This window comes from Pseudorasbora parva, chromosome 2 (genome assembly GCF_024679245.1).
Source record: "Pseudorasbora parva isolate DD20220531a chromosome 2, ASM2467924v1, whole genome shotgun sequence".
In the NCBI taxonomy this organism is placed as follows: domain Eukaryota; kingdom Metazoa; phylum Chordata; class Actinopteri; order Cypriniformes; family Gobionidae; genus Pseudorasbora; species Pseudorasbora parva.
Window position 1 is genome coordinate 26083399 of NC_090173.1, and position 22863 is coordinate 26106261.

Here is a 22863-nt window from a genome sequence, read left to right on the forward strand (position 1 = left end):
TACACTAACCCCATCACACATTTTTTTTGTGCAGTTTTTGAATAAAACAAAACAAAACAAAACAAAACAAAACATGGTAATACCATGTCATTGTGACACATTTGTATCCTCATAAACAAAATATACACATTTTATATGGACTTTCCATAGACATAATGGTTTTTATACCGTACAAACAATATATTCTATTCACCAACATTAACCCTACCCCTAAACCTATCCATCACAGAAAACATTCTGGATTCTTATAATTTCACAAACATAATTTAACCTGATTAAGCCGTTTTCCTCAAGGGGACCAAAACATTTCGGACAAAGAATTCAGATAGTTGCATCTTTTTGTGGACAAAAATAACATAGTCCTCATAACATAGGGTTTACCTGGACCACACACACACACACACACACACACACACACACACACACACACACACAGACACACACACAAACACACACACACACACACACACACACACACACAGCTATACTATAAGTTTAATAGCAGAAATGTTGTTTTTGTAATTGTTTTGTATATTTTTTGTAAAGTTTTAGCCTGGTCGCTATTCACTGCCATTATATGGATAATAGCAACAACAACAACAATAATAATAATAATAATAATAATAATAATAATAATAATAATAATAAACATTTATTTGTATAGCACTTTTTATACATGAAATGCAACTCAAAGTGCTTCCAAAGTGTAAAACAAATAATAGGAATACAAATTCACATAAAGACAGTAACCAACAGACAAGTACAAAATATAAAATAAAGTAATTTGCAATATATCAACTCAGTATCAGTAAAGAAACCTGCACATCATATTATTATTCTGATAAGCAACTTTAAAGAGATATGTCTTAACCACGCTTTTTACAAATATAAATGTTTGGAGCCTCATTCAGAATTCCAAATATTTAGAGCATATAGTGGCTAAAAGAAGAACCACCAGATTGTTTATGAACTACTGTATATTGTGACAAAAGATTAGCAGTAGAGGACCTCAAACAACGATTTGGAGCATATTTTGACAGACAGTCTGAAATGTATAGAGGTACCAGATTATGCAGTAAATAATCAATCAATCAATCAATTTTATAAATCAATAAAAGTCAACCATAAAGTCAGTCCTTTGATGGACTGGTAACCAGTGTAATCCAAACAAAACCGGTGTAACATGCTCTCTCCTCTTTAATTTCATTAGTACTCTGGCAGCTGCATTTTGTATCAGTTGTAGCTTTGCTAGAGCCCTTAGGTAAGCCAGTATAAATAGCGTTACAATAATCAAGATGAGAGTCACAAAGGTGTTTTGGTGTAGGTTCATGTTTCATGTTCACTGTCATGTTTTGTCATGCACTTCCTGGTCTTGTCATGTGATCTTTTGTCATGTGATTCCATGCCCTCATGTGTTCCTGCCTCGTGTTCCTGTGTCTTGTTGTCATTGGTTTATAGGTTAATCATGGTTCACAGGTATCCCTCGTTTTGTCGCTAGCCCTTGCGTATTTAAGCCCTCATGTTTGCCATAGTCTTTGTCAGTGATGATGTTGTAACCCGCTGTTGGTGAGTGTTTGTATAGTCAAGTTTAAGTCAAGTTTATGTCAAGTTTAAGTTAGGTCAAGTCAAGTAAAGTTTTATGTTGTTTTGCCAAGTCTTTTGTTTATGGTTGGATTTATGTTAATAAACTGCACTTGGGTTCATCAACCTCGCCTCCAGTGGATCCCCTGTTACAGAAGATAAGCACGTACAGGATGTTTTTAATACTTTCAGCTTTTTCTTTGTTAAAGTCTCTGCAGCTACTGTACTTTAATCAATTATACAATAATGCAATTAATGTATAGTTACAGTTTTGCACAATAAATGTTCTCAAAACTACATAAATTTCTTTCTTTTTTTCTTTCCTTCTTTCTTTCTTTCTATGTAAACTGTTCTGAAATGGTTCTATTATAATTTATATATCACAATATATATTGTTAAATCGCAAGAGGCTGCAATGAATATCGCAATATGGATTTTAGGCCATATCGCCCATCCCTAATGTTGGTATATTTGTCATAAAGTAGAGAAACAAAACAACAGGCATACACATTTTCTTTTTTTTATCATGGTAGAGATTTTCTAATAATATCTTTATTTTACTTGAACCCCCAAATCAAATTCAAATTCTGAATTTAAAAAAATTCCGGTAATACTTTAGAATTATGGCCATTAGTTAACATTAGTTAATGTACTAACTAACATGAACTAACCATGAGCAGTACATTTGTTCATTTTTATTAACATTAGTTAATAAAAATCCAGCTGTTTATGGTGTTGTAATGTTAACAAGAATCTAATAATGCAGTAAATGTTGAAATTAACATAAATAAATGCTGTATAAGTGCATTTCATTATTATTCATATTAACTAATGTAGGTAACTAATGACCATTATTCTAAAGTGTTACCAAATTTCCTCAAGACATTACTTAGTATTTTTATTTAGTTAAACCTTATAATAGGAACTGACGGCTGCTCCCCACAATATAGTCGATTTTAGGTTTTACTATCCTTGTTGGAAGATTTTATGCCTAAAATTTAGGTACTGCCTGTACTCATTTTTACGTCTGTATGTAGTCTGATAATTTTTAAAATACGCTTATTTAACAGCTGAGAAGAAGCTTTTGCGGGCGATATAGTCTCAATGTATGGTTGGCTGAAGCAACGATTCTTTTAAAAAAAAAAAAAGCAAGGACAAAAAGCTAATAAAATTTTCACTTCAGTCTGATATAACTTCAAGCCTTTCTTGTGAATCATAGAGAGGTAATTCATTACACAACAATTTCAAAGTTATAATAATAATATTAAAAAACGGCTTTTCAGGCATAGTGCTGAAATATGTTAGCTAAAGAAAAGTTAATCTGAATTTTTTTTTTTTATTACACTCATTACATTCCAAACCATAAAACTGACACTATAAATCACACTAACATAGACTATAGCAAAATGTTTTGGGACGTCAGCCTTTACATGCACATGAAATACAATTAATCTGTAGGATTTAATGTTGGCCCACCCTTTGCAGCTATAGCTTCAAATGTTGAAGGCTTTCTTCTGGGGAAGTTTTTCAAAAGGTGGAATTTGTTTAATATTTTACCATTCTTCTAGAAGTGCATTTGTGAGATCAGGCACTGATACTGGATGAGACGGCCTGGCTCATTGTCTCCGCTCTAATTCATCCCAAAGGTGTACAATGGGGTTGAGGTCAGGATTCTGTGCAGACCAGTCAAGTTCCTCCACACCAAACTTGATCATTCATGTCTTTGTGGAACTTGCTTTGTGCAGTGGTGCACAAATGAGTCATGTTAGAAAAGGAAGGGGCCATTGCCAAACTTTTCCCACATTGTTAGGAGCATGACATTGTCCAAAATGTCTTGATATGCTGAAGCATCAAGAGTTCCTTTCACTGGAACTAAGGGGCCAAGCCAACCCCTGATAAACAACCACACACACCATAATTTAACAAAATAATTGCCTCATGCATGAACGAGTCGAACTTGTTCAGACTTGTCTGGTGAAAGAGTAGAACGTTTAATTCGTAGCAGACTTATATATATATAGTTTTCTGGCTTTGTTTATTCCTTAAAAGTCTGTTTTTCCTTGTGTGGTATTACTGTGCGTTAATAACTCCATAAGTAACAATATTTATTATCATTAGATGTGTTAATTTTACCTCAGAAGTATTGTGTCAATATACATACAATCTGCTCACCAATTAGCAATGCTCACCAATTTGAAGAATCATCTGGTTATTTGTTATCAAAGAGGTCTATTCGTTTATAAAAGAAGGGGTTTATTGTAATGCATGTCTAATCGGCATATTACCAATTGTTATAAAGAGCTCTCCTGGCAAACGCCAAACCTAGACACAGACAGATTTCCATTATTCTATAGTGTACAGTGGTAAAGTTCTTGTACACATTACTGCATTCAACGCTTTGCATTGTACTTGGTGATGTAAGGCTTGGATGCAGCTGCTCGGCCATGGGAACCCATTTCACAAAGCTCTCTACGCACTGTTTTTGAGCTAATCTGAAGGCCACACAAACTTTGGAGGTCTGTAGCTATTGACTCTGCAGAAAGTTAACGACTTCGCCAACCTCTTCAAAGACCCCAAACTTTGATTTTACATGGCCTACCACTTTGTGGCTGAGTTGCTGTTGTTCCCAGTTGCTTCCAATTTGTTATAATGCCACTAAAAAAGGAGGAAATTTCATAAATGGACATATTGCACAGGTGGCAACCTCAATCACAGACAGTGCTACACTTGAATTCACTGAGCTCTTGACAGTGACCCATTCTTTCACAAATGTTTGTAGAAGCAGTCTGCATGGGCTGATTTTGTGGCCATGGAAGTGATTGGAACACCTGAATTCAATGATTTGGAGGGGTGTCCCAATACTTTTGGGAAAATAGTGAATCTTCTGTGGAACACTTAATGAGATGTACACTCAAAGGTGCCACTACACTAAGCTTTTAGAGGTCTTAACCACAAATGGATGGTCAGGAAATTAGCAAAACATAAGCAAATGGACTACATAAAAAAAACATTTCTGTCTCAGAAAATATGAAAGACAGAATGACGTTTTTGGAAGAATATGGGAAGTGGTGTGTAGAGTGATGAATCACAATAAAACACCAGTCGCACTGTGATGCTCCAGAGTGATGTCTTCTAAAATGTGGTAAGAAATATAATAAAAAATGCATCTTTAGCACAGTGAAGCATGGCGAATGAGATATTGTGTGGGAGCCTTTTTAGCTGCTGGTATGTGTGAGCTACCTCACTGTGAAAAGTCATTTAATGCTTTAGAGTACAGGAGAATATTGCAGAATGGCTTGCTTCCCACAAATGAAGAGGAATGATCAGATGTTATTTTACAACAAGTGACCTGGGAACAAGTCCATCAGGCTCATGTTTTGCCATGGTTAGAGTCCAGATTTTGGGCCCTATTTTAACAATCTGAGTGCATATAGTCTAAAGTGGAAAGACTAAATGCTTCTTCAGAATATTTAATATTTAAACATGTTTGTGTGCTGCTGTGTGTCCCCGTGTGTGTAATAAGCAGAGTGTATGCATGTCGTATATATAGGCGCGTATAGAAGAGTTTTTTTCGAGTATGGGTCGACTTGACATCGAGCGGAAGGTCCTTGTATGGGCCGTACGGGCTCTTCTCCCGCGCACGTGTGACTAGAGCGAGAGAGGAAATGCACGCCTATAAACACTCTCTCAGCTGCAGATCCAGTCATCGTTATAGTCTGCGCCACGCTCCACATTATTCCTATGGGTGATGTCAAGCGACTTCAACGCTTCAGCACAGCATTCCTGGAAGGCAGCGCTGCATTTGAACCGATTTGAACGCAGAAATGATGGGAAGCTTCACAACATCGCTTCAGTCGCGTCTCAAAAATGAATCTCCACGGTCAGTGCTGTCACAGGACTTCACCAAATCATACCAAAGAAGTGTGTTTTTGACGGAGCGGTCGAAGCGATAAAGGTTCGGTCCTGCTTTGGAAGCAGGCGGTGAGTAAAACTGCTTTAAATATCTATGCTGTTAATTTATGGAGCATTTTTCAATTTATGGAGCATGCGATCTATGGTGTGTGTTTAAATACATTTGTTTAGCTGACCAATATAGGTGTCAGTTTGTTTGTTGTAAAACCACACAAACATAAACCTAGCGTTCTCACAAAGCGTGCTTCGTCATTCAAATGCGCTAACGGTTACTCCATTGTTGTTCTATGTATAACGTTACACTAGTCTGACGTGCAAAACCGTTTTGCTTGCTACTGCTAAGGTTTAGTCGCATACAATAGTCCATAAACCGAATCATGTCCTCATAAACTGCGAGTAAACACACACAAATGTTGACAGGCCACTAAATATAGTACATACCACAGAGACGGACGTCCTGCTGCTGCTGTTTCTCCTGTTCAATTTATTTCAGCCTCCGGATCTGATTCTGGATTATATCTGTATTATTTGAATCTGGGTAGCATTTTCTTCTCCACGCTTGAGGACGTAATCGCTTTGTGAGTGATCGTCATTCTTTAGCTCCGCCCACACGATACGCCTCCAGGCGCTCGTTTTTTTCCGGAAAGACTCGGTACAGCCTATATTTCTTTTATAAATATAATAAAACTAAAGACGTTTCGGAGATATGAAGGATGCAATGCTACTCTATAGGTACTCAAGATTGACATGAGATTGACTGAAACTGAGTGTTTCACCCTCCCTTTAATTACAACTGAAATATCCCCAGATTTCATTAATTGGCTTAATTTTATGCCCTCTAGGTGCTATGTATGATCTATCACTGACTTTTAATTCTGGTATTTGCACCTCGGTCCTGTTTTGTGTAACTGTCAGCCATGTGCTTGGCAGTCGGTACCAGGTCACCTCAATCTACGACATCCATTCTCTTCAAACAGCACTGAGAAATTCACAGTAATATCCCAGGCCTACATGTTATGATGTTGGCTCCATTGTAGTAGCAACATATTAACAATAATATTAGCTTAGGCTCTGCAGAGGTCGTAAACAAAGTTGACATTTTCCGTCTTCCAATGTGTAAAGTTCACTAGGCTGTGTAGAAAGCAGCCTGCGAACACTGTACATCAATAACACAGTCAGACTCATGCTAGTCAAGACATCAGCAGCGACAAGACAGGAACATGGAGCGAGGAAAGAAACAAAAGACATGCCAAAAGATGATGGCTGACAGAGCGAGGAAAAAAAAGAGAAATGGGACAAAATGAAAAGGAGTGTGTGGGAGAGGTGGAGAGGAAGGATTAGTACTAGCTCTGAAAACATTTTCTCCCACTCACACATTGTGGGATGATCAACTGTAAAAACTAGGCCTCTATAAAATGAACAATAAATGACTGTAAGGTTTTTTTTCAAACATTTTTGTATAAGAAATACTATTGTTTCGGTTAAAAGTAATGCTATGCGTTTAATGCACATTAATCTCTATCAGCAGCATTTGTGGCAAAAATGCAGATTAATACATAAAATAAATTCCCCCAGTCATGATTTTTAAAAATCAAAATCTCTCAAAAATCACAGTACTTCCATTTACAATGCAAGTACACAGTAACAAGCAAAACATTTAAAAACATTTGCAAACTTAGAGCCACATTATACAAGCTTCATATTTGTCATTAAAAATAATGTAACAAGTTTAAAAATACTACTTTAAAATAATACAATAAATAAATCAAAATTCGGTTTATAACGGTTTCAGTCTGGTTTCTAAAAAAAATTCTAAAGACTAAAGATTTAAAATTATTTTATTGACGGTCATAGTATTATGTTTATATTATATTATGCAGTATTTGCATCCAGTATGAATTGTTCAGGGTATTAAGTGAAAAATCTACACAGAATGTATGCAGATATCACAAGCAGATAATATTCATGTGTGAATACATTGACCCCTACGGTGGCTGAGAGAGCTCAATGCGCTGCAACTGAAGAAAACAAATGCAAATAGAAAAAACATCTACAAATAAAGAAAACCTCTTCATCAGTTTGACAACACATGCTGCAAAAGTTCACAACACAACAAAATACAGAAACGCGCTGCAACAGTTCACAACGCACCAAAATACTCGCAACGCAACAGTACACAAACAACCCCCCTCACCTTTCAGGTCATCGACCACCACACCATTGAAGAGTAAATACTGAACAATAAGCGGTCCCAGCCACTTTATTAACCATTTTACAATTCTCAGGGGGGCTTGCGTGAATGTACTATAAAATAGCCGCCTTTGGCTTTTGGCTTGCTGAGTTGGGGACACTTAATTTTAAACTCTGCATTGACACTATATGACAATTGAAATGAGCTAGATGACTTGACTGTTTTCTCCAGAGCGGCTGTACAGCCGAATCAAATTCTGTTGCATTATTTTCCTGTTAACACTGCAAAGCTGCATTGAAACAATCGGCATTGTAAAAAGCCACATATAAATAAAGGTGACTGTTATTATTAATAAATTATTATTAATAAATAATTTATTTAATCATTTACTTACAAATTTTATTATCTTGGGATGTGACTTGCGCTTTGAATCGTTGCTCATCGTTTTACGAGCAAATGTTGATTAAGATAAACATTTGCATTTAAACCATGAAGGCAAGTCAATGGATATCAATTATGTGCAAACTTTGCATTAGACATGTTGGTGAAGAAGTCTGAAACCCCAGTCAATTATTCACTGCAGAAATTGTAGACAATACGTAGCCTAGTGAGAAAAAAATAGAAGAGAGTAACTGTAATTAAGAGTTACCTAATCGCGTCGGTTAAACTGTGATGCGTTATGAAATTATTACGATAAATTAACTGTAAAAGTATTTAATTATAAAAGTAGCCTAATAATCATCATCATCATCATCATCATCATTCACATGTTTTTGTATTTGCGTTGCGTTGAAAACTGAAGATATTTTCTTAATTTGCTTGTGTTTTTTCTATTTGCATGTGTTTTCTTCAGTTGCAGTGCATTGAGCTCTCTCAGCCACCGTATGCTTCCAAATAAACCCTGAATTGTGTTTGCTCATGTAAGCATCTGATATGATATCATCCTCATAATCTACATGAATCTGATCCTAGGCATCTTCAATCCACTTCAAGCCGTCTTCAAGACACTTAAGCAATAAATCACAGCTTTATTATGCTAGACAGAATGTGACCATCAGACTGAAAGATATTTTTCTTACAGTTATACATTTGACAAATACCCTGCTATGAGATTACATTTGTTGACGATGAGACAAACGATTATGTCAAATCAAAAACAAATCTGTATACTTAGGCTGCATATTTATTATTTAGTAAAAAATTTATTACTTTCATAATTTCAAATTCACATTGAAGCAACACAAATTTACTGAGCCAACTGAGATTCAGTCAAGCCTTAGTCACTGTGACCCTGATTTTTCCTCAAATACAAAGAAATTTCCCCCAGCATTTCACCTGCTCTATTACCTTACATCACAGCATTTTAGCGTTGCAAATGCACAAGACACAACTAGACAAAGCAAGGCACTGCTAGTGATTTGACTGAACATTGTTTGAAAAAGCACCTACATAGAGATGTTTTCACCCTTATTTATTGTTCAGCCTCACCAAAAAAAGCTTGTTTAAAGTGATCATTGAGGAAACATAATTAATCGCACCTGATAAGGTTAGTTAAGGACTTTAAGAATAACTCCATAAATAACACTTATTCATTGGTACATTTGGTTTTGTTAAATAATCACACTCCATGTGTCAGGGCCAGATAGAAACCCAAGCAAAGGGTCCTGTGACAGGGCAGCCAGTACCAGCAAGGTCCCTGAGCAGTGCTGGAGGTCTAATTTAAACCCAGCAGGCCTAAGCAGCTGCCCAGCCCAAAATGGAATCAGACAGCAGCATGAGAGAGAGAGAGAGAGAGAGAGAGAGAGAGAGAGAGAGAGAGAGAGAGAGAGAGAGAGAGAGAGAGAGAGAGAGAGAGAGAGAGAGAGAGAGAGAGAGAGAGAGAGAGAGAGAGAATGAGAGAGAGAGCGAGAAAATAAAATAAAATGAGAGAGAGGTAGAGAGAAGGCGCAAATAAGACTTGTTGGAAAGATCCATGTCCGAGGCAGGTTTTTTTTTACAGTTGTTAGTACACTTAACCCTATCACACACTCACACGTTTCCAGGTGTTTCTTACCATTGCGGGCCTTTGAATCCGTGCGTTGGTCTCCATGGCACTCGCTCCTTGCCACGGTAACACAGAGTCACACCCAAAGATCCAAGTCCACACCGAATGCGATGTGCGTGTGTGTCACACAAGGGTATGTATTAATGTGTGTGTTTCAAAAGTTAGGCAGAGGACTATACGTGTGTCAGAAAGTGACCAATTGCTCTGCTAACCTCAACACCCCCTCCTGGCTCATTCTGACACACAAACACACACACAGCTGAAACCTGTACTCAGTTTCTAAGTTGAAGGGGGTAAAACGAGAGAGAGAGAGAGAGAGAGAGAGAGAGAGAGAGAGAGAGAGAGAGAGAGAGAGAGAGAGAGAGAGAGAGAGAGAGAGAGAGAATGGGGGGGGGGGTCAAATTGCAGGACTTGTGCTACATTTGCAGACTGAGGGGTTAAATTTAGCTGTTACAGGCAGGGGCAGATCTCTCTCTCTCTCACTCAGTCTCTTCCGTGTTTAGCTCCAGTATGAGTGCCAGAAAAAGTGTAAACGTCAGCCCAAAAGAAAGAAAGAAAGAAAGAAAGAAAGAAAGAAAGAAAGAAAGAAAGAAAGAAAGAAAGAAAGAAAGAAAGAAAGAAAGAAAGAAAGAAAGAAAGAAAGAAAGCAGGAGTAATAGTGAGAGACAATCTTAAACAATCCTCTACATGACAGAAGGGCACCTGACTCATTGTGTCTGTTACTGGTAGATCCCACACATCCGTTTAGTCAGTCACTTCACCTGAGGCTGACTCACTCAGAACTCAAGTAGAACAGCTTCATTTAGTTCAAAATCACCTGCATGTGACCCTCTTAGCGATAGACTGATATTATATATATATATATATATATATATATATATATATATATATATATATATATATATATATATATATATATATATATATATATATATATATATATATATATATATATATATATATATATATATTGTTGGGCAGATAAACCTGCCAGAATTTGAACATTTTGAGATTATCTACACTGTGTAACTTTTTTAGTTTATTCTTAGCTAAAATCACTTAATTCTTTCAAAAATATATGTGCTCATTAATGTATATTTACTTCGTTCAAGTAATAATGCATTCTCGTCATTTTATAATATACCATTGAAAATACATACGTGTTAGGGGTTCGGATGGCGGTCGCCATGTTGCCCCTCCATCTTGAAAGTACATTTGCCAAAGAGGGACATACCCGTAAATTCAAGCTTCGCCTTTCGCGTTTTTACATTCGATGGCACCGTGTCGAATGTGAAGAGGAGGATTGCTTGAGGCTGCTATATGATGATGGAGGATCATCACTCTTAAGCCCCTTTCACACTGCACGTCGGACCCGCAATATTCCCGGAACATTGCCGGGTTGCCTTCTGTGTGAGAGCAACCACGTCCCGGAATTGATTACCGAATTCGACCCGGGTCGGGGACCTAGTAACATTGCGGAATATGTATCAGAGTCGCCAAGGAAGCGGAAAAGAGAATTAAGACGGCAACGCAACGGGCAAATCAACAAGACAAAAGTAAATATTGGAGTGGCCTTTCCAAGATGGAAAGAGCTCATGAGGAGCAACGATTTTAAAAAGAACGCCGACGTTGCCTGCTTTCTTCTCGACAGGTAATATTAATTCAGCCTATTTGTGTATATTGGAAGTTTTATTGTTGCTTGGCTAATTATATCATGGTGTGCTGTGCATAACACTAGAACGACGTCTATGATAACGTTAGTTTTCCTCGCGTCAATGATGAAAAAGTATTGTTTACCTTATAACATAAATCAGTGTTCTATGACGGATAACATGAGATTAATATTTTAATTGCATTATAATTTGTTTGCCTTACGCTAGTGGTGTTGTACAATATACAGAATAATGATAGCACTGATAAAAGTTACTTTACTAAGAGCTTGCATTCGTCTGGGAACCTGATAGCTGATGTTAGCAATGAACTGGTTAAAAATAACGAAAACGTAAAACTATTATTCATTTTACATAGATTCATTTGATCATAGATCATTTGGTAAATTAAATAACTGCAAATTATAATAGTTTTCAAAAGTAACCTCATCACTTAAGTTGAAGCAACACTCACCGAAGAGGTCGAACTGGAAGCCATTACTAAATCGGCCACCGTAGGAGTTGAAACGAAATCGAAATTGAGAGGAACAGAAACTATTATTCAGTGGATGGTCATATACCCTTTCACCACTAGATGGGAGAAAATATCACACAGTGTAGCTTTAAAGGTGCCCTAGAACGAAAAATTGAATTAACCATGCCATAGTGAAATAATAAGAGTTCAGTACATGGACATCATACAGTGAGTCTAAAACACCATTACCTCCTACTTTATATGTAAATTTTGTTTGTGAAAAACACCACGGAAAAACAGGCTATTTTCAAAATAATAGCAACAGTGACACAACCGCTGGGATCCGGCAACAATTTAATTAAAAGTTGATCGTTTGCTCGGCCCATTTCACCACGGAGAGTTTTTCAAACCTGGGAAAATATCAAGCAGGATTCGCTCAGCATCTAAAACTGAAGAAAGGGCCGATTCCAACCGTATTCCTGCAAGCAGTAAGTAGTGATTTTATCCACATCTTGACTGTCGAACCAATTTCTGATTAAATTGAAAGTTTCATAGTAAGATAACATTACGATAATATCCCCTGTGTTGTCTAGATTCAACACAAGATGCTAAAGTAACTATTGGAAACTCCAGGTAGCTCACATAACAAGTGTGTCAAATGACAACAGTTAATATAATTTCCTGCCAGTGTTGTCATAAGATACAACAGTAGATACGTATGTCGATCTCTTTTGACGGATTGAAATCTAAATTAGCCTATATTTCATCATTAACACATAACTCAGAAGCTAACTACGTTTACTACTACTGTTTAGTTGCTTACAGATCGCTCACTCGATTCTTGTAGCTAATGTCACCTTCTCCACCATCTAAGTTCAAATGACAGTCACTTGACAAGGATTCTAGTCAATTTGTTAAATAAATATACATTTTTGAGAACTGGAGTATGATTATTTTGCAGCAGGTGAGTAGTAAACATGACACTGACTATTTTGAGTGGCTTCTACATTTCTTTGTCAAAATAAATAGACTTTTAAATCAGTACTCAACTGTCAATGTGTAACGTTACTGTACAAACAACATATTTACACACTACCTAGTTCAGTTTGTGATTCATAGTTAAGAAGCTATCATTGTAAAATCATTGCCATGAGTAATGGTATAGATGTGTTAGCTGTCACTGAGCTGTGCAGTTGAAACGGCCAATCAGAGCAGAACTCTCGCATTAATATTCATGACGCTTCCAAATAAGGCAAAAACAGAGCATTACATCCTAGGGACAATTTATATGATTGTAAATGGACCTGTAAAACCGTATCTGGACAATTTTTGACCTTAAATAAGCCACATACCCTCTATTTAGATATCAGAGAACAATTTAAAATATTGTTTCAAATCATTCTAGGGCACCTTTAAGCAGACTGTCTATTGGTATGCCTTGCATTTAGTGCAAAATCGGATCAAATTGTATTTCTAATTCATGCAGAAATCTATGGTAAATCCATAGCACATAGCCACATTTCCTGTAACTGTGTGCCATCTGTTGTAAATTTGTCTTGTAATAAATGTAGTGTTGGTCAGCTGGACAAACACTTGCATGTCACTTTGGATTAAAGTATCTCTATAAACAGACTACTGAAGGCTATAGGCTATAAACGGATTACACCACAGTCCCACAATTTCAGCATCACACCTGTGCAATAATCATGCTGTCAGCATCTTGATATGCCACACCTGTGAGGTGTATGGATTATCTCGGCAAAGGAGAAGGGCTCACTAACACAGATTTAGACAGATTTGTGAACAATATTTTAGAGAAATAGGCCTTTTGTGTACATGGAAAAAGTCTTGGATCTTTGGGTTTAGCTCATGAAAAATGGGGCGAAAAACAAAAGGGTTGTGTTTAAAATTGCATTAAATGTATTAGTCAGTGAAGCTGACGACACAATGAATCTCTTATTTACATAATGTCTTTGTGTAATAACTTTGTTAGGGAGGATTTTGACATGCAGAACTCAGCACTGGACAAAAACTCGAGCAGTGATTGGATTCTAATTTTGCGTTGTAGAAATCAACAAACATGTCTGTGATTGGCTACTCACCAAAGTGAAAAAGCATAAAAAATTTAAAAAAAATCATTTGATAAGCATTAATACAAAACAATTCTTTTTTTCTTTTTTTTTTTTTTTTGCTAATAATATTATATTGTTAGAAAGAAACAGATCTGTTGGGTAGCTTTTCCCTCTAAAAGCAATCAGTAGCAGAAGCAGCAGTGGCAGTGGTTTGAGTGAGAAAATGACACACACTATTATCAAGTCCCCCTCCCTCAGTCTGGAGGGGGGTACAGGCTGATCCAAATCCTCAGTGCTCATCTGGATCTGTCTGCTGCTTTTGACACAGTTAACCACCAGATCCTCCTGTCAACACTTAAGAAGATGGGGATCTAAGGAACTGCTCTCCAGTGGTTCAAGTCTTACCTCTAAGGTAGGTCCTACAGGGTGTCATGGAGAGGTGAAGTGTCTAAGTCACATCATCTAGCTACTGGGGTACCCCAGGGCTCAGTGCTTGGACCACTTCTCTTCTCCATCTACATGTCATCATTAGGCTCTGTCATTCAGAAACACGGCTTCTCCTATCACTGCTATGCTGATGACACTCAACTCTACTTCTCATTTCAACCAGATGATCCTACAGTCAGTGTTCATATCGCTGCCTGTCTGACAGACATTTCTGACTGGATGAAGGAGCATCACCTTCAACTCAGTCTTGCAAAGACAGAATTACTTGTTTTCTCAACCAACCTAGCACTTCATCAAAATTTCTCCATTCAGCTTGGTTCATCAAACATAACTCCATCCAGGACAGCCAGGAACCTTGGAGTTGTGATTGATGACCAGTTAAATTTTACTGACCACATTACTGCAACAGCCCGGTCCTGCAGATTTGCTTTATACAACATTAGAAAGATTAGACTCTTCCTATCAGAACAGGCTGCACATCTCCTGGTTCAAGCTCTTGTTCTCTCCAGACTGGACGATTGTAATGCTCTTCTGGCTGGCCTTCGAGCATGCACTATCAAACCCTTGCAGCTGATCCAGAATGCAGCGGTGAGAGTGGTCTTTAATGAGCCGAAGGGAGCGCATGTCACGCCTCTCTTAATCAGACTGCATTGGGTGCCAATGGCCACTCGCATCAAATTCAAGGCACTAGTTCTCGCCTACAAAACAACCACTGGCTCTGCACCAATATACCTAAACTCGCTTGTTCAGACTTACACACCCTCCAGAAGCTTGCGTTCTGCGAGTGAGCGACACCTCATCGTTCCATCCCAAAGAGGCATGAAATCGCTCTCACGGACATTTTCCTGGACTGTTCCCACCTGGTTGAATGACCTGCCGATCTCAATTTGTGCTGCCGAGTCTGTAGCCATTTTTAAAAAACATCTTAAGACACATCTTTTCCAATTGCACCTGACCAATAAAGAATAGCACTTAACTATCCATTAAATTTTGTTTGTTTGTCCCAAAAAAAAAATTGTGTACTGTGCTTGATTAACTGAGACTTCTTACAGCTCTTACAGGTTGTTGGCCTGGTTTGTTTCGTTGCTTCTATTGCTCTCCCCTTTTTTGTGAGTCGCTTTGGATAAAAGCGTCTGCTAAATGATTAAATGTAAATGTAAATGTACAGGGATGGGACTTCCAAGGATGTTGTCAAAAGGACGTGCTGAGTTCGAGACATGCTCAATTTTAGTGACTCTTCTGGCTCATATGATGTTGTACGTGCACCGGTTGCGCGTTCTCTCAAATTGGGCTGTCTTTCTTGGGCATGCGCTGTTGTACGGACAGGGCATGTGGATGTTCGCGAACCCTCCTGATGAAGAAAATTAAGTCACACGGACGGTGCACGAATGTGCGTGGATGGCCGAAGTATACTTTGGGCTTAAACTTTCAACTTTTTCAGTTCTCATCTCAAAATATTTACAAGTTAGAATAGTTTATAAGAGCACAATTATGGGCATAATGAGGCTGTAAAAACAGACTGAGGTAACCCGTTTGACGTTAATCTACACTACAGCCTCTGTAGTCCCATTTAACCACTTGTTAGCAACCGACTTTGTCTTTTTCAAATTATTTTTTTATTAGGAAATTTCACATTTTACAGAACCAAGGGATTTGTATCAATAGTTTCTTGTTCCAAATATCCATTACCTTTTGACAATATGTATATATAGCAAAGAAAAAAAAAGAGAGCAAAGAGTAAGTAGCCTACATAAAATGAATAAATAAATAGAAATAGTTTGGGTCTGTATAGTTTGGGATTATTCAGTTCTGTTCACATCAATGAGATACATTGGGAAATCCAAAAAGAAAGAATTCAAATAAGAAGTGGACATTCGTTCAACTTCAAAATCTGCTCAGTGTTTAATAAATACGTGTAACATTAGGTTGAGAGAAAACATAACCTTTTCCATATATATATATATATATTAGTCACATCTATCCAATTGTTAACTGTAGGTCCAGTCTGCAACATCCTTAGTTATGGACTTTTTTCCTTTTTGCCAGTATTACTATTTGTCAATAGCACTCAGTTCGGGGGTAATATAACCTAGGTATATGATTTTGAAATCAATTGGTATATGCGTGTTAAAAACATCCTGTATTTCTTTATGTAGCCATATCTTTCCAGTAAACTTTGTATATTTGGACATTCCCAGAACACATGGTAATGATCTGCACCCTGAAATCCACAATTCCGCCAGCACTGGGAATTACCATTACTTTGGTGTATCTTCTTAAGTGGAGTGATGAAATATCAAGCTACATTTTTTCCAGCAAAATTCCTACCATTCATGGGATTTTGTAATTTTCCATACACAAATTACCTCCAATTCATTGTCTGTTATTGTTAGACCTCTTTCCCGTTCCCATTTTCCCTGTATGTATTTTATTGAGGAAGTTTCTACATTTTACAGACTCTTATACAATAGGGAAATAAGTCATCTTTTATGTTTGATTCATATGCATCAATAAATAGGTGGACAAAAGGTTTACTGGCTTCTCTAGTATCCTTTTTTTTATATTTTATGATTGTAGTCGGATGTCGGAGTTGAAGGCATCTAAACATTTTTTTATTCCCAACTTGGAATCTATTGTCAAATTTATTTGGTTTGAAATCTGAATCGTAGGCACACCAACTCAGAATTTTAATATCTTCATCCAATTTGTGTTTCTAATAATGATCTCTAGACCTCAAGAGAGGATCCTGCCCACGGATTCTCAAGTCTGTCTATACATTGTTGTAAGTTTTTGTCCCATAATGCAGCTTATATGAAAATCAGGTACCACACTGCATTCAGTGTCTTTCAATTGTGCTTTGTAAGTGGGATTGCACCAACAGAGTAACGCTCTCATCTTTTATGAGCATGAGATGTATTCATTCCTCAGGGATGGTTGACCCCAGCTGCCTTTCTGTTTTGATAGTTGTAATGTTTTATATCGGACTGTTTTTTTCCCTCCTTGCCATAGGAATCTTGATATCATTTTGTCCCATTCAGCCAATTGGTTTAAAGTAATCATAACTGGTAGCATTTGGAACAGATATAGGAATCTTTGTAAGATGTTGGTTTTAGTTGTTTTAATTCTCTAGCTTAAACTCAGAAAGGGTGTGAGATTACACCTTATAAGATCCTCATTGATTTTATGGCTCATTTTGATAAATCCTTAGGTAAAATCACTCCCATTTATCTGAAAGATTTTGTCTACCATCTCAGAGGGTACGTTTACTTAAATTTTTCACATGGACTAAAATTATATGTAAGAGTTTCGGTTTTTATTAACGTTAATTTATATCCTGATATAGAAACAAAGTTTTTTAAGGACATCAGGACTTCCAGCAGAAAAACCTCAGATTTTCTAAAGGAGGACGTTGTCCGCATAACACGCTTTTTTATGTTCTTCATTGTTAATTTGTAGTCCCTCAATTTTGTCATTCTGTCGAGTATGTTAGGCTCGTGGTTCTAAAAACATTGCAAAGAGAAGCAATGTGGTTAACTTAAGTGGTTTAGGTAAGTGACCATTTATTTTGATTCTTGCCATTCTCGTAAATAGCTTTAACGCTGTGCATCATTATTTCACTGAAACCAAATTTGGATAAGACTTTAAAAAGATATTGCCAGCTGACTGAGTCACAGACTTTTTGCACATCCAGGCTTAGAAGTAGAACCTTCATCTTATGTTGTTTAATGTGGTCCATAATGTGCAAAGTACGTCTTATTTTTTCTTGCATTTGTCGCATTTAAACCCTGTTTGGTCATTATGGATTAAGTTGGGGAGTCATTTTTCCATTCTTTTGGTCATTATAGATGTATATATACGGTAGTCAACATTAAGAATCGAAATCGGCCTGTATGATGTGCATTCAATCTTGTCTTTCCCCCCTTTGTGTATAAGAGTAATGATAGCCACTTTCCAGGAGGTGGGGTCTCTGCTTTTTTCAATGCCCAATTACATGTACTTAGCAGTATGGGCAAGAGCTCCACTTTAAATGCGTTATACCATTCGGTTCTAAAACCATCACTTCCTGGTGATTTTTATTGTTTTTAGTCTATTTATTGCCTCAGTTAAAGGTGACCGAGAATGAAAAATTGAATTAACCTTGCCATGGAGAAATAATAAGAGTTCAGTACATGGACATCACATACTGTGAGTCTCAAACACCATTGCCTCCTCCTTCATATGTAAATCTTGCGTATGAAAAACACCACAGAAAAATAAATGATTCTCAGCATAACGCCACCGGTGACGCAATCGTTGGGGATCATTTATATGTTTGTCCCCAACATTTGCATCCGTCAAAACATGTTCATTGTCAGGCGGAACTGACGGAGCCGAATCATCGGGACTGCAGGTAAACAAGTGACACTCGAGGATAGCGAAAACGGCAGCTCTCATTGACACAAATGTCATGTTCCAGGCTGTGCAGGGGACATGAGGACTTTTCATATCCTTCCCACAGATAAAAAATGTCAACAGTCATGGTTGATGTTTATTATCTGATACCACAACAATTTAATTCAAGATCGTTCATCTGGCCCATTTCAAGCAAGCTTCGCTCAGCGTCTTAAACTGAAGAAAGTGGCATTTAAAACTGTATTCCTGCAAGCAGTAAGTAGCGATTTTATCCACTTATTGACTGTTTAAACCATTTCTGATTAAATTGAAAGTTTCTTAGAGAGACAGTTTTGTCTAGATAATGCAAGATGCTAGTACAGTAACAATAGGAAACACAAAGTACCATACAAAACTAAATAGTGTGACTAATGACAAAGGGTAATATTATTTTGTATTACAAAATACAACCGTAGATACTTTTGCTTACAGATCGTTCACTTGATCCTTCTATCAAATGTCACCTTTTCCACCATATAAGTTAAAACGATAGTCATTTGACAAGGCTATTCATTTTGTACAAAAATATATATTTATATTTTTGAGAACTTAAGTATAATGTTTTTGCATGCTTGTATTTCAGAGTACATCACAGTCACTGCATAGCCTACATTGTGACTAACGTTATATAAACATCGAATATCGTTGACAAAAAAAGACAAATTTAAAATCACTGTTTTGGTTTTGTCTGAGGGAATGAAGAGCGTTCGTGTGGTTGCCAGATTTCAGTCATTTCAATTCCCCAAGCAGAGCTTTTCTGTGAAAAGGACACAAACATGTTGTATCTAAACATGTACAATCTGGCAACCATATGCACGCGAGCTCGCTCTCTCTCTCTCTCTTTCTCGCGAGCGGATGATCTGAAAACACCAATAAACAAGTAAGCTGCATTTTATTAATCTCCATTTGAGATGTTCTGTTTAAAGTGTCATTAATCGGTCTGTGTTCTGTCAGGACGGTCAGGACTCACGAGCCTCTTCACTGAACTGCTGTGAGCTGCTGAAATAAGCCATCAATAATCCTTCAGAGTTGCTCATTATCATATAAAAAAATCTTCTTAAAGAATGAGATGTTACTCCCAGGAGGAGCGTATATGTTCGGGATGATATGTCCCTTCTAACATTCCTCTAACAAGGATAAATCTGCTCTCTTTATCTTTCTGGATATATGTCTGTTTCGAAAGTTTTGTTAGAGAGTAAAACAACAACACCTTGGGTTTGTATGATGAAAATAATATTTGTGAAGCCCATTTTTCTTAATTTTTCAAGCTCCACATCATTTAAGTGCGTTTCTTGTGACTAAACAACTTGTGCCTTTTTTCATTTTTGAAATGATCTTACTACGTTTTACTGGGTTCAATATTCCATTCACATTGAAAGAGACCCCTCTAGTAAAACATTGAAATAGAAACATAAACAAATACAGGTATCAACATTGAATGCACCAAACAAAAATCGAACAGTAGCTTCCAAGGTTAAGGTTTCTTTGAAATGATCCCTTAAACATCCAGAGTATCTCTGGCTTTGGAGGGAAAGCCTCCTTAGACACCTGTGGGTGAAGGGCCCTCCACAGCCGCTTATGGTTAGTTAATAATGAATTAATCACTATGTGCCCCCTCAAGTAAAGTCATGACATAGTCATACATTAACAAGCCATGAGTTGATGTTAGTGTATGGTTAGTTAACCATGAGTTAACAATGATGTGCCCCCTGAAGTAAAGTCATGACACTATGATGCACTAACAATTCATTAATTACAAAATGAATTAACATATACACAAAGAAACCTTATTCCTTTTCACCCCTGGTACAAAAAAAAAATATATATATATACAAAGTATTTGTAGGCTAGTTATTTTATTTATATAATTAAACTTATATGGACTTAAATTAAAGCCCAAACATACCTGTAAAGACACACACAAGGCACGTTTAAATGTAAAGCAAAGCACATCCACCGGCTAATGCTAATCGAATCATAAACATTTAAACAATTAAAAATTAATCTCTTAATCATCTCTTAAATTATTATTTCGGTTTACCAAAGCAGTCGACATTATTATTTGATAAAATGCCAGCATTACCGAAGGAACACAACTAACACTCTAGGAGCACCGAGAGCGCCACTAATGAATGTCCCACCAGAAACAAACCCTACATACTGTAGTTCCGGGAAGAAAACTATAGCTAAAAAAGACTAAATGTAATTGAACTATAAAAATCAGAAAATGGTTTATATATCAAATGAAAATTATTAGTGGTAGTTATTAGTCTATTTTCCACGTTTGATTAGACAAATCTGTGAAATTGATGGCTAAATAATCATGTTATTTGTCACAAAGCTGCAGATGGCAGATTTTAATACAGTTTACAGTTTAAATTATGACAGTATTAAATCACATGTTTAATTAAAAGTCAGAGTACTTCTTATTTATTTTAAGGAACCTGTTTGATTTAGTTTACTCATACATGTTAATTAATGCATTAATTAACAAACATGTACTAACATATAATTAATGCTGCTGTATTAATGCATGAATCATTATGACTCATGTCTTAGTTCATGATAGCTCCTCATTTGTTCATGATTAGTTCATATCTTAACTAATCATGAGTTCATGTTGAATTAACTATTAATTTATGTATTAATACATGCTTATTCATGTCCTGTTATTGTAAAGTGTTACCCAAATAAGAAATAAAAATCAATACCTGGGTTATGCATTATGACTTATGATGCATATTTATCTTGTCTGGTGAGGATTTTGTTTTAAAATGTAAGTTGAGTAGAACCGAGTGTTACCTCGTGCTTTAGATGTTATTTAAAACATTTTCATCACTTTTTTTAAGCAGACGTTTGTCTGAAGAACTGGAGCTTTTCTGCTTCTTTAATCCTCTGTTTTTTTTTTTATTGATCTCATCTTCTATGTCATCTAACTGTTGACTGTTCTCTCTTCTGAACTCTTGGATTTCCTGCAGAATCCGCTCCATGTTCCCCTTTGGTTTTTCATAGCCACTCTGTCGTCCGCCTTCTTTGCTACTACTATAGCATTCACCTCTGTAGCTTGCGATTCCTCGTTTCTCAATCGTCTCCATTATTACACTACTATGCAATTGTTTTTGGTATTCTTTAGTTTATTCTCTAAATAGCAGGGCATTATAGTATTCTGTTGGAGGAAACTGGTGTTTACACTGCCATCTTAGTGGTGGCGGAACCGGAAGCCCCAAACGCCTTTTTCAAGACACGTAAAGATAAAAAAAAAAAAAAATCAATAGTGTGGTAATATGTGAAAATGTTTGGATGATCTTATGCACTGTAGATGATGATAACTAAACTCTTTTTAAAGTTTTTTAAAATTTATTTTAAAAAATTTTCTGAGAAACTCCTTTCTGATATTGCTCCACTCTTTTTCACCGCAGCATTGAGGGAATTGGTGATCATCTGCCCATCTTGACTTCTGAGAGACACTGCCACTCTGAGAGGCTCTTTTTATACCCAATCATGTTGCCAATTGACCTAATAAGTTCCTTATATGTATAAGATTGAACTTTTCCGGCCTCTTATTGCTACCTGTTCCAACTTTTTTGGAATGTGTAGCTCTCATAAAATGCAAAATGAGACAATATTTAGCATGACATTTCAAAATGTCTTAATTTCAACATTTGATATGTTATATATTGTATTGTGAGAAAATATAAGTTTATGAGATTTGTAAATTATTGTATTCCTTTTTTATTCACAACTTGTACAGTGTCCCAACTTTTTTGGAATCAGATTTGTATACATGCAATATCGCTGACGAAAAAAAGAGAGAATAAAATGTAGTTTGAAAAATAAAAACTTGAACAAAAAGCTCTCTTTGTTGGGGAAGAGGAGCGTTCGAATGTCTGTGCTTGCAGCTGCGAGATTTCAGTCATTTAAATCACCCAACCAGAGATTTTCTGTTAAAAGAACAAGTATTCTGGTGTCTGAATTAAAACATGCAATCTGCCAATCTCTCCCTCTTGCACGTGCGGATGATCTGAAAATACCAATAACAAGTAGGCTGCATTTCAGCAATC

At 36.7% G+C, this 22863-nt stretch overlaps 1 protein-coding gene across 3 annotated transcripts in view; it reads right to left on the bottom strand.

Moving 5' to 3' along the window:
- Window positions 1-22863, bottom strand: part of cacnb1 (calcium channel, voltage-dependent, beta 1 subunit) — a 72898-nt gene that overhangs the window by 29640 nt on the left and 20395 nt on the right. Inside the window, exon 1 of one of the 3 annotated variants that reach the window (XM_067413720.1) lies at window positions 9738-9928. The exons of the other annotated variants lie outside the window; for them this stretch is intronic. Coding sequence (XP_067269821.1) covers window positions 9738-9773 — 36 coding nt within the window. The 5' untranslated portion in view covers window positions 9774-9928. Of the gene's footprint in view, window positions 1-9737; window positions 9929-22863 lie in introns of those variants that run through there. 3 annotated transcript variants of the gene reach the window in all.